The 12,853-nt window shown below is 40.2% G+C and overlaps 1 protein-coding gene across 13 annotated transcripts in view; it reads left to right on the top strand.

The window, feature by feature from the left end:
• SOX5 (SRY-box transcription factor 5) overlaps positions 1-12,853 on the top strand; it is a 592,640-nt gene that overhangs the window by 377,852 nt on the left and 201,935 nt on the right. For all 13 annotated transcript variants that reach the window (XM_064734473.1, XM_064734430.1, XM_064734449.1 and 10 more), the window contains one exon: positions 9,771-9,981. In XM_064734473.1, coding sequence (XP_064590543.1) covers positions 9,771-9,981 — 211 coding nt within the window. The remainder of the gene's footprint in view (positions 1-9,770; positions 9,982-12,853) is intronic.

Genomic DNA, 12,853 nt, shown 5'->3' with positions numbered 1-12,853 from the left:
ACTTTGTTTTACACCAGAATTCCAAATTCTGTTTCACTAAAATTGTGTAATGGTTGCAGGTAGGAAAAAAATCAAGTTATAAAAGAGCAGAATAGGTGAAATAAATTTTGGAGAGAAAGCAAGTCTGTTAATAACTATTAAAGAAGTTTAAACCAGTTACTGCTTGGCAAAGTCCTGTAACTTTACTTAAGAAATGTAAGAGTTAGTAGTAGACAAAGTAATTGAAATTTGTGAAGAGCAGGTAGCAGAATAAAGAACTCAGGTAAAAGCAGATCCATGAGTCCCTTGGGCTGGATGATATTCATTGCAAAAATAAATGAGATTATGAACTTTCTGAATTAAAATAATTTCTTTTTTTTTTTTTTTAATTCCTGTTCTTATGCTGGAGTAAACTGCAGTGGAGACAGGGAGGCTATTTCTCAAGTTGCTATTCCATTTTAATAAAGTTATGTTTTCTGGCCCTTCTTGAAAATGAAAACTTCCAGAAGATTGCTTTCGTGTGATGCTAATCTCTGTGGAGGCAGAGACTGTTTTGATGGTTATCATCTTGTAAGTCTCATTAGGATCTTCTGAACAGCAAAAGAACAAACACAAGGTAAAAGTAGATAAATAGACTGAATCGAGAATGCTCATGAAAACTGCAGAGCATGATCATTTAAGAAGTGTAGTGGATTTAGGCACATACCTTTCACAGAATTGATGCCTTGAGAGGCTGCCCTGGAGCAGAGGCTGGGCAGAGTCACAGAATAAAGCAGGGATTTATCCAAAGCATCTCCTCCATGGATCCACCTTGGGCAGCACCAGAGCCCAGCCAGGGCTGCACCCAAGATGAACCAAAATGGCCCCAAAATGCACGGCCGGGCACGGGCTCTGTCCCTGGGATCAGTTCTGCTCCATTTGCACCTTGCAGTTCATTGTCCCATTCCAGCTTTAGCCCAGGCAGTCCCACCCTGCTTGTTTTTCTCTCTCCAGCCCACGGGGTTTGTGCTCTGGGCTGAGATTTGGGTCATTTGTCCTTGGTGCCCAGCTGGAGCAGGAATTGTTTTGTCTCCCTGCTCTGTGCACAGAGCTCACCATCCCTGAATGTGAAGCTCAGAACTGCACACCAAAGCAGCACAGAATGTGGGAAATATAAAATCTAAACCTGAGGCATCATAACTATTTCATGTGTGGCTTTTCTTTACTTTCAGCCAAAGGGATGGAGTGAAATCATCTGCCTGGTACAAGTTGTTGCAGGCTAGCAGGGAGCAGATGAAGTAACGTGCCATCCCTTTCCATCTGCAGGGAGCTGAAGTGTGAACGCTGGGAGCAGTCCAGGAGCCACTGCTGGCCCGTGGCATTCCTTTTATCCCGAGTTCTGTGCAGATAGTCCTCTCCCCTCCTTCCAAGGAATTAGCACAGACAATGGGTTTGTTTCACAGTAACAAAGCTGGTGATCAAACTGGCTTTGACACTCAACATAGGTTTTATTACACTCGCAAGCCAGAGTTGTTGTATCTGGTTAGTAAGCTTGTATTTTTACAAAGATAATCGTTTTATACTGCATGATTTCCAAACTATTAGAAGGATTTAATGTATGCTGAAGCCTCTACCAAGCTGTTTTGATAAGCAGTCTTATTTTTTGTTTAGCAAGGTCTTACGGGCGATCTTTAGTCCCTCAGGGAAGAGCTCATAAAAGTCTTAAAAGTGCTTTTGCAGAGCTTTATTTATTATTTTTAAGCACGAAGATTACTAGCACAAAGATAACAAGGCTCTTGTAGTACAACATGTTCTTTGTTTTTGCAGGTTATAGCTAACATATTAGGAGTTCTCAGAATGCCAGTTTTGTTTGTTAAGTGTTTTGAGAGCAAATAGATGTAATCCTGTATTGCGTTATTTTCTTGAAATGACTTTAGCCAGAGAAATAGGCAGTGGGAGAGATCTGGTCTGAGTAAGGGTGTCAGGAATCATGTCACTAACCACATTTACTCATTGCAAGGTAGTTCTTACAATTTTACTGTATTTAATATCTAAAGATTTGCAAATTACTTTTATATATGGGGAACACTTCATTGCTAGAAATGGTACAAAGAGGTGGGCTAAAAATAAAACCAAAGTATAGACCACAGAAGAAAATAATTTAAAAAACCCATGCTTGGCATTCAATATAAAAAAGTTCTAAAATTTCACTCACAAGATTTTCTCATATATTTTTACTACAAACAGATCCACAGTTTGTGTGTAATTCTTTGATTGTTAATAAATCAGGTAGAAATTATGGGAAAAGCAGTAAGAAATCCTGAACTCGTGCTGTATGTTTGGGGATGGGCTGGAATGCAGAACAGCCAGGGGAGAAATGTTTGTTTTAAGGCATCAGTTATCAGATTGTGCTCTGTGCTGGAGATGGGCTGATAATGGTCTGGTGTGGTGAACAGGCACTCAGAGTCACCCGTTCCACTTCTTTATTTTCAGACACTTAAAATGAAGTCAGTGAGAATTAACTGAATATACATATTATTGTGCATTTTCAGAAATCCCACAAGGCACCTCCTTCTATCTGTAGATACTTAAATCCTTGAAAAATCTGTTCCTGTGCTCTCTAAATCTCAGAGGATAAAGTTAGAAATCAGTGCAAAAACGGATTATAAGTTATTCCTTTTGTGTCAATGCGCCCAAACAGTTTCTTGCAGCTCATCTCTAAACCCTGTAAATGTTTGAGATTTTCTCTTGCTCGTGCAGTTGTGGCAGCAGTCTGAGTATTGTGGTGTTTGGAGAAAATCAAGGTGCATTTCAGTGTTGCTGTCAGATATTGTGGGGTGGCACTTGATATATGAGAGAATTCCCAATTTCCGGTTCCAGGTGATTGGGCTGTGGAGCCCCACGGAGTAATGCAAGAGTAATATAAGGGCTGAGTATTTATGGCATCCATAAAAATGAAAACACAACCGCTGTGGGGCTTTTAGCCAATGATCTCTGGGCTTTTTATATCAATTATATAAAATGCCTCAAGCTGCAGGAACTGTTCATTAATATCTCAGTTTGCATGTGGAGGAAAAAGGTAAAAGAAAGCAAAGTGTCTGATGTAGCAGTCCCTATGGTTGTCTTTTTGGGCTTTGAACCATTTTCAGCCAGGTTCATGGACACCAAGCACTGGAAATACACGTTAGTCTTCCCACTGAGCCCTCTGCCAGTGCATCTTCTGCTTCATCAAGAAGAGGTTGTTAATTAGATACAGCACTTCATGTCAAATAAATACAAGCTGAAGGACAAGAGCTAGTAATGATTGCTAAAAATAAGTAATATTCCATTATTAAGTGAAATTTTAACATTTTAGAGGGAGCACAAGATGTCATCAGGGTTGTGTAAGTCTTGGTGGTACCTCCAAGATATGGATCATGGAGTTCCAAATACGTTGTCAGTAAACCTAAATCTGTATTTGACTTGAATGTGTTTCTCTAGATGGTAGTAGCATGGTTACAGTAAAAAGAAAACAAAAAGTGCATTTCTGTTCACTGTGTTTAGTTCACCTAATCCAGGTAAAAGTTCTCTGCCACTCTTGCCTCTTCAGCTGACTCTTCTGATCCATTCCCTTCCTTCCTCACTCTCTGTTGTTTGATTTCCTTGTCATCATTAAAACCACAGTGCTAGGAGAAGAAATAATCAGAATAAGGACAGTGGTTGCTTTTCATGGATCTGATAACCTTTGAATATTTTTATATGATGCCCTGAACCCTTTTATACCTCTTTGGGTTATGTGTCACTTCTCACTTGCTAACAGTGTATTTATCCTCTCCCACCTGTTTTTCCCTTCTGTGACCTTCTGTGGTCTCCTGGTTGCTTATGGTGTCCTCCCCTGTTTCCTTTTGCATCTCCTTGGGATCATTCCTGTGCATCACTGATGAGCAACTTTCCTGCATGGAGGAGCCTTACAGACCAAAGACTATTTAAATACCAGATAGAAGGAAGGAAATTGCTACATGTGAAAGGCACAGTGTCCCCTGGGAAGCCTGATGGAATATGGGTTTGTTTCACTTTCGTGAAGGTGCTCAGTTTATTTATATATATATATATATATATATATATATATATATATATAATCTCTAAATACAGCCTCCATAAGCCAGGGGGTGTGGTGATCCCTGCTCTGCAGCCCCGGTGACGCTGCATGTAGAACGGGACAGTTCTCTCCCTTTAAAGTGATTTAAAAATATTCCCATTGAAAGACAGTGGCACTTAAGCTCCTGAAGTAAGTTATTTACATTATATGAGGCAAAGATTGTAAGTGGAAGGTTAAGCAGAAATTGAAGATTGTTCTTCCTTTGTGAGTATTGTGTGTCTGTTTTGTTTCTTTTAAACGTTAACAAATATTGGAAATGTCAAGTTGAGTTTTCTTGTAATTGCTGGTGGGCCTCCTGTGGGCAATGGAAGTATTTCTGCTGCTTCCAGATTTTCACTTGAAGTAACTGTGCTGTTGAATCTTACACATAGATACTCATTTCCTAAAATATTGTTGGGGAAAGTAAATTTTAAAAAATAGGAAACAGTACTGAGTTGCTGGAGAATCATTTGTCTTCAGAAGAGTGAAGTATTCTGTTTTCTGATTATCTCTTATGTCATACTGTTATCAGCTTCCTGGTCACTATGGAGACTATAAAATAGACAGGCCTACGTGTCTAATGTAGATAGCAGAGAAAAAAACCCTGCCTTTGGTCTTCTTTACACATTCTCAAAGAGTGAAGCATGGGCAAAATTCCAGCTTTGAAAAAAAGAACCTTTTTGGTTGCCTTTAGGATCACAGGCTTCTTAAAATCAGACAATATCTGTGCTTGTTTTAAAGGCACAAGTATTTTATTCCAGGTGTTTTTGGCTGCAAAACCAGCAGCTTGATTCTCATGATATATGTTTTTTTTTCCCTGCAGATGCAGACTTCATGCATACCATATGGTGGTAATTAACAGTTTCAGACTTAGTTCTCAGTTTTCTTCTGCTTCAATTCTTGGTTGGTTTGGGACAAAATTTTAATGTCACAGAAGCAGAGTGTCTGAGTTTAATTGCAGACAGGAATAATGTGCATCTCTAGATGAGGAAGGAGAAGATGAGATCTATTTAGAGCACTAAGAGATATTTTGGAGATCTCACCGAGTACAACCTGTTTCTTTTCATTAAGCCTTTAAATGTTCCTCTGGAGAACTGAAATATGCCTCCCTTGGACCCTGGAAACAGAGGGAGACAATTTGAGAGATACAGCTGGAATGAAGAATTTCTTTTTACAGCACAATGTTTGCACTTTTTATGAGAGCAAGGGTAACATTGTGTAATCTTTTTTAAAGATATTGCTTGGTGAGGACAAGTCCATTGTCCAGTGACATGACTTTTCCTGTCAATCACAAAGGTGACAAGGGGGCTAGATTAAGTAAAGCTTGCCCAAGATTAACAAAGGAAGATTATTGACCTCATCCTGAAAGGGCAGAAGCCTGTTTTATCATTAAACCTTGGAAGAGGTATTTCCTCCATAGGTGGAAAGCCGTCTGGCAATATCCAGGCAACGTTCTTGCAAATGAGCGGGTCTTCCTGTGGATTCTAGCTTGGAGCAGAAGGCACGGGACGTGGGCTGCTCCCTTTTGTGCTGGGAGGGAGAGAAGGGGCTGCAGTGTTGGCTCCAGAGGATCTGTGCAGTCCCTGCCTGCCTGTCTGGAGGGGAGTCGAGGAGCAGCAGCCCCAGGTGTTTGGTGAGTACCATCCCAGCTCAGGAGATGTGGGCCAGCTCCATCAGCAGGGCGATGGGCAGTGCAGGTGAGCACAGAGCCCCGTGCACCTGCAGCTGCTCCTGCACAGAGCTGCCACCAGGATTAGCAGGGCCAGAGGCTGCAATGTAATCAAGCTTGAGCAGGTGAGATGGTTCTGCAGCTGGGAGAGGCTCTTCTCCAGGAACAGTGTTTGTCTTCTGCTCTGCTGGCTCAGGGATGGGTCCTGTGTGTGGCTCGATGGATGTAATTGTACCATGTCACCATTAGATATTGATGTTTCTTAATTCCACTTTACAGTGCTGTTGCTGTTCTCCCAGTGGAACTGGGAAAAGTGATGTCAGTTTGTCCTTTTAAAAAACAACCTGCTGAATCTCACTTGTTGGGAGGGAACTTCTTCTCAGGGGATTGATTTTAAACTGTTGCCGACGTGTCTTTCTTGCCATTGAGAATTTCTCTGAGTGTTTTCAGGGGGACAGTTAAACTTGTGTTTAACTTGACAGTTAAACTTGATATTTACAGTATTTGTTAACGTTTAAAAGAAACAAAACAGACACACAATATTCACAGAGCAAGAACCATCTTCAATTTTTGCTTAACCTTCCACTTACAATCTTTGCCTCATATAATGCAATATCAGAGGATTTTCTTTACTCAGTTTTTTGGCTTTATGCAGACATTGACACGAGCAGGTTTTATGTGGTGGAAGTGTCCTTTATTTTTACGTGCTAGCAGTAAAAATCCAGACCCACTGAGAGCTTTTTCATGTCTCCAAGTAATGGCATAAGAAAGAACAAACTAAGAGAGAGGGACATGAAGTGAAAGCGAGGTAACAGATGTACGTTTCATGTTGTTGTTGTGAATGGCAGAATGAAAGGATGCTCGTGGGGCAGCAGGCCCTGGAGCTGTGTGCTGCAGGATTCCTGCTGAAGTGTCCTGAGCAGCAGGAGCTGGGCTGAGCTCTCCTCCACAGCACAGAGCAGAGGATTCCTCTTGGATTGCGGATCACGCGTTGGGGGTGTGATTGCCACAGATCTTTCTGAATGAATAATTCACTGGTGTACTGTAATTTAGCCCACTGAGATGTGGTTGCAGCTGTTCCCCTACTGTATATGTGTTTTGATTGAGGCTTAAATCCCACAAGTGTATAAATAGCCATGTGTGTGATATGCAAACACTGCATACATGCACACCTAACCAAGAGCTCCAAAGAAACTTTTTGCAGAGGATGGTTTCTTGATTGTATATTTCAGTATCTCATTTACCTTTTAAAAAAACCTTGTAGAACACTTCCCTTTCTTTTCCTAGACAGCTATGAAGTCTTTCTAACTGTGGTATTATAAATGCTTTTAGCCAACATTGTAGTAGGAGAGTATCTCTGTTATTAATGAATTTATCATTCCAAGACCTTTATCATATGAGAGATTATATAAGAGATCACTTGTGCCTGTTCTACAGGTAGGAATCTGAAATACAGGGGAAAAAAGTTTTATTTTCTATGGTTCCACAGTGCACTTGAAAGAACTAGGAATTGAGTATTCAGAGTCCTTCGTGGTGCTTTGTTCACAGACTACTGCATTGTCCCCCTCACAATTCCTTTTCCCAGAAAGCAAGGCAGAGTTTTAAAAATACTTGTGAGCTTCATTTGAAAGCCAAGCAGTTTGTGATTCTGAAAACCATCTTATATTACTTTACATAATCTTTCAATCCTTGTGTTCTTGTGCTTCTTCTCTTATAACAAACTGGTTTTATATGAGAATATATTTGTAGATATAAAACCCCACTTGCCTGTACCCCAAATGTGCATGGAAACTGTAGTGGTGATACATGAGTTTTAGGCGACTTTTACAAATACTTTATGTATTTGTAAAATACGCAAATTGTGTGTAATACACAATGTGTGACACAGAAACAGGAGTGAAAGTCTTTGGGACCTGCTTTGGATTAAAACAAGAAATTTGTTCCTGGTAAAATGAAGAAACACTGTTCTGTACATGACTGGTGGCATAGGTAGATTTAAGAACTGTAACTAAGGATGATGATATTTGGCTTATCTGTCTCAAAGTGTGAATAAGAAAGCAGCTTTCAAGATATTTCCTCTTTTAGTCTCGTGTGTAGGAAAAACAATTGCCACTTGGTGATCATGGTTTTGAATTTTGACTAAAGTCTGAAATGATGCTGAAGTTAACCATTTTGCTTGTTTAGATTGGTGTTAAGAAATCAGTTTACTCAAGTCTATAGGTGAAAAAAACTGAATTGGGTTTCAACTAAGTTTTGAAGTCCAGTGTTAGCAAGTAGGAATTTTTCAAGTGCAGAATAAAAATGGAGGGAAGTGGAAGGGGAAAAAAAAAGGAGCATTTCTGTTGATTGGAGTTGGAAAATTTTTTAGGGCTTGGTCAAAAGCTCATTGACGTCAATAGAAAGTCTCTCATTAACATCACTGGGTTTGGTTTTTGGGGCATATGATGGCCCAGATTGTAATCTCAGTTAAATCCGATTCTCTTAGGGAATTTATTCACTACTATAACACGTTCAAGCTGCTCCAAACTGTTTGCATTAAAAGTTTTCTTAACCATAGGTAATCTTTTTGCCACAACAAAGTAGCCTGTGAAAACAAATCTTTTTTTCTTTATTGCATGTTTTCCATGTAGCTTTACTCAGATTTTATTAAAATAATTTGTAGCAATTTACCTTCTTTTATAAAATTGGGGTTTTTTTCTGAAATACTGTGGTTTATTAGCGCAGACATCTAAATTACTCAAAAAAATATAAAATTATAACAAAAATCACTAAACACAGTGTGTGTGCATATTTACAGACATATGTAGCACCTTCATACCCTCTGAATTGAAGAGCAAATATGAAAACAATTAAAAAATTAAGACTTTTTCAACCAAGTCTGTAATTCAGATAACAAGATGATCCAGTGGCTTATTTAAAAAACAATATTCATTAAACAGCTAGAGTACAAATATAAGATAGTGAAAAAAATAAAACCTGGGAAATCACATCAAAATAAAAACTACTCATGTTTACAGTGTTATATTTTATGCAGTGTATTACTCTGCTGCTATCTTTGTTTGGAGATGTTGACCTGAGTTTTTCAGGTACAGATGGCATATATCAGCAGAGGGAAAAATGGGTTTGGGAGCTGTGTACGGAAGGGTGAGGTACAACAGACATGAAAGCGGGAGGAATTGTGCGGAGAAGGTTGCTTTAAGCTGGAGGAGATGTGGAGGAGAAGGCTCCTGCGTTAATGAAGGCAGGTTTGAAGATGCTGGAGCCAGTTTTGCTTTCCATTAAAATTAATGAGTGGAGCTGTGTGGACTCTCACGTGAGGAGGGCTGTGTGCACGTTCCAGGAAGTCACTGAGTTTTGCCATTGTGCTGCCAGGGAAAGTCATTAGGACCACCTTTGTGAGAAATATTGTTTCTACCAGAAATCAAGGTTTAAGACAGAGGAGAATAGAATTAGGGAACAGAAAGCAGTTGCTTCATCCTTTATAGATGGGAGAACTGCTTGAACTGTGAGTAAAAATATGGCATATGGTGAAGGACATTTAATGTTCAGTTGCTATTTTATTTCCTAAAACAACTAGCCAATCAAGGCATTAAGTACTTTATAAAAAGTCAGGAAATTAATGGTCCTTGTAAAAATTGAAGGTTTTTTAGAAAGAGAGCTGTAAAAGAACAATTACAGGTAATCAATAGCATTGTTATTAGGAAACCTATGAGAACAACACTTCTTCTCAATTAGGGAAAAACTGTATTTTATGTTTCTCTCTTGCAAGCTGATCTTTGTTCACTCCAGCCTGTAATCTTGGTTTATGCTTTATGGATAGGCTTTGTTCTGGCTGTTTTTGAAACATTGCTTGCCTTTTTTAAAGGTTTCAACAGAAGAACAAATAGCAATGAACTCCAAGAACAAAGGACCGTTCTTCCTTTCTTTCCGCCGATTTATTTTTTTTTTCCCCCCATTTCTTCAAGGGAAAAGCAAGGAATGTTTCATCTTGTTGTTTTTTTTTTTTTTTGTTTTTCTCCCTTTCAGGAAGTTGATGGCAATAAAGTGATGTCTTCGTTTGCCCCGCACAACTCATCTACCTCACCGCTGAAGGCAGAAGAAGGCGGGCGCCAGGGCGGGGAGTCGCTGTCCGGCGCGGCGCTGGGCACCCCCGAGCGCCGCAAGGGCAGCCTGGCCGATGTCGTGGACACCCTCAAGCAGAGGAAAATGGAGGAGCTCATCAAAAACGAGCCAGAAGGTAAGGCCCGGGAAGCTGGCCAAGATTGCCTGTGTTCTTTTCTTTCCTCCAGATCCTTTGGATTGCATATACTTTTTTAATCGTGCCGTGTTTCTGCGCTGCTTGTTTTTCCGTGCCAGCGGAATTAAAGATCTTACGGTTATTTTCTGCATTAGAGGTAAATTTTATCAGTGTCCCATCATAGCTTATGTTTTTAGCTTTTCCCAAAAAGAGAGTCTAGTGGTCCTTTTGTTACAGTGGCAAGCTCCTCAGTATGCCTGCAGTAAGCCAATTTTAATCACCTGGGGGATTTTACACCACTACTCCCCTCTCCCCATGTCTAGCACTAGAAGAAGTATTATTTATCTTCCATATCAGTGGTTTTGTGAAATGATCTAGTGTGCAGGTCATTGTTTGAATGGTAAGAAGTTAAACTGGGAGTTAGTGAAAGCTTTGGTGTGGGACACATCGTGGTGTGTTCATGTGTAGTGCAGGTGCTGTACAGGCAGGGAATGCTGGTGTTCCCTGCATTGTGTGTGGCCAACAACATAATGCAGTGTCCTTTCTGGAGAATGGGTTTTTTGAGGGTCTTTTTGAGACCCTCTCTCCAGCTGGTGGTTGTAGGACTTGTGCTCTGGGACTAAGACCAGAGATGAGGATTTTTATTTTGTGCCTGTTTGGGGCAGAGTCCAGGTCCTGAGTGGAAGATGAGGCTCTCCTTGTGCTCTCTGTAGGTGTCTCCATGTGTGTTTACAGCTCCTTTTTGGGTCACTGTGGGCCAGCTGTGAGAGCATCCTGAGCCTTGTTGCCTAGGGCACAGTGAGGAGACTCTGTTCTCATTTACACTCACCTGTCCTGTTACAGAAATCTGCCCCGAATGTTCAATGGCAGGGCTCTCAGGGCCCACCTCAGTGCTGAAGCATGAACTGACAGCACCTTCAAGGAAATTTCAGGACAATTTCCTGCATATTGGGATGGAAGTAGGGACACAAACATGCTGGCACTTCCAGGAGCATGGCAAGATTGTAAATGAGGCTTTTCTTGAGTGGAGCGTGCAGTAAGGGTCTGCTGGGAAACAAATTCTTTGAGCATTTTTTTACTATTACTTACAACATTATTTTTGCATTTAGGTTGAGGTAATGGTCAGTGCCATAGCATACCTTGTGCCTTTGGATGGAAGGGATTGCAGGGTGGGAAGGAGAGCAGGCTTTTATCTGCGAGAGGAGAGAACAAGGAGCTCTGGGCAGTGCATGAATACTCTGCTGAGCATGAGGTTGTGCAAGCTGCACAGACTCCATTAAGCAAAGGCCACAGATAGACATGAGAATGGCTACAGAGCTTGTGCATTATCTCAGCTCTGCTAAAATGAAAATATACAGTACAGACAAAAGATCTACAGCTTTGTGAAGAGATTGGGAGAGAGAGGAGGGGGAGCAACTGAATGTTGGGCTTTGCAAATGCGTGCAACAAAAAATCTTTTCTTCCCTCTAGCCATTGTTCTATTGTCTTTCAAAGGCCATTAAATTGAACAGCAGGTTGTGATGAAAATTTCATTAAGCCCTAGTTAAATCATTATGAGGGTGCCATATTCATGTCTCTGCTTACTCCCCATCCAGGAAAAAATGAATAGGAAAGAGTTGAGCTTTTTTTCCCTTTCTCCTTAAAAGCGAACTAACAAAAGTTCAGAAGTTAGAAGAGAATGGGAAATGGGACATGAAACAAAAGGAGGCCAGAGAGGTGAGGTGGCTAGGAAGAAAATTAGACTTGCATAAGAGCATTGAAAGGTGGTGAGGGACAAATACATCATTTTGACAAGCCTCCCTCCCCCTTCCCTTCAGCCAACATGGTTGTTTTTAGAGTGGCTAATTAAAAAATATATATTTCTAGGTGCAGATGGCTAGACTGTTCTTAGAGGTCCTCTGCAAATATGAGTCTTTTCCCTAAATGAGATATGTACCAAATACAACACGGTGTCTTCTCTGTCTGAACCCCAGCAGAAAATTATTGTCATGTCTTCTTCATGTAGTGCTAAAGTAAAATTGTCAGTCATCACTGGTTGCTAGTCAGGTAATTAGCATATTAATGAATTTCCCTGTGAATGAGGTGTTACAAGTGGGAATCTTTGATAGTACATGTAGGTAAAACCGCAGCAATTTGTGATAAATGCATATTTCACTAATGATTTTTAGTCTTGCTAGTTTGTAAAGCTTTGTGGGATGAAGATCAAGAATCTTGGTTAAGCTTTGCTGCATTATGTCAACAAGAATAATATAATACTTTATTTCCCTTTGGGAAGAAAGGGAAACATTTGCACCAGTAGTTGAGGTTTAATTAAATCAATTTCCTGTGAATCTTTCAAAGACCAGATACGAGCCAGATTCCCATTTCTCTATGTACTCAAAAGTTTATATATTATTTAACTTGTACAATGGGCTGTGTTTGCTCTCTTTTTATTGTTTGAAATAGTCCTCTGAATTGCTGTGGGAAACGTGCTTTTCAAGCATTCTCTCAAATGGCCTATTTTCCTCAAAATCAGAAAAAAGGGAAGGGCTGCATGGACAACTTTAGGTCTCAATTCAAACCTTGTATCAGTCAAGGAAAGGGCTTCTCTTTAAGGACAAGGGAGGTATTCCAAATAATTGATTTTTTTGGTTTGACTCTTTCTAGGAAACTTCATTGATAGAAGGGAAATGGTTTTCTACAATTGTGTTTGTTAGAAAATAAAAGGGAAAATCAGTAAGTTTTGTCGGTACAGGATGAGAATTTTTACATTTTAAACACAGTGCTCGGAGTGCAGCAGCGTGTAAGCGCTTCCCTGTGCTCACACAGGAGCTGCTGAGGGAAGCATCACCCTGCACATAAATGGTTTTCATGTAGATTTGCTGTGTGTGTA

Source organism: Zonotrichia leucophrys, chromosome 1A (genome assembly GCF_028769735.1).
Source record: "Zonotrichia leucophrys gambelii isolate GWCS_2022_RI chromosome 1A, RI_Zleu_2.0, whole genome shotgun sequence".
In the NCBI taxonomy this organism is placed as follows: domain Eukaryota; kingdom Metazoa; phylum Chordata; class Aves; order Passeriformes; family Passerellidae; genus Zonotrichia; species Zonotrichia leucophrys.
Note: the sequence above shows the minus strand (reverse complement) of the source record. Positions and strands in the feature narration are given on the sequence as shown.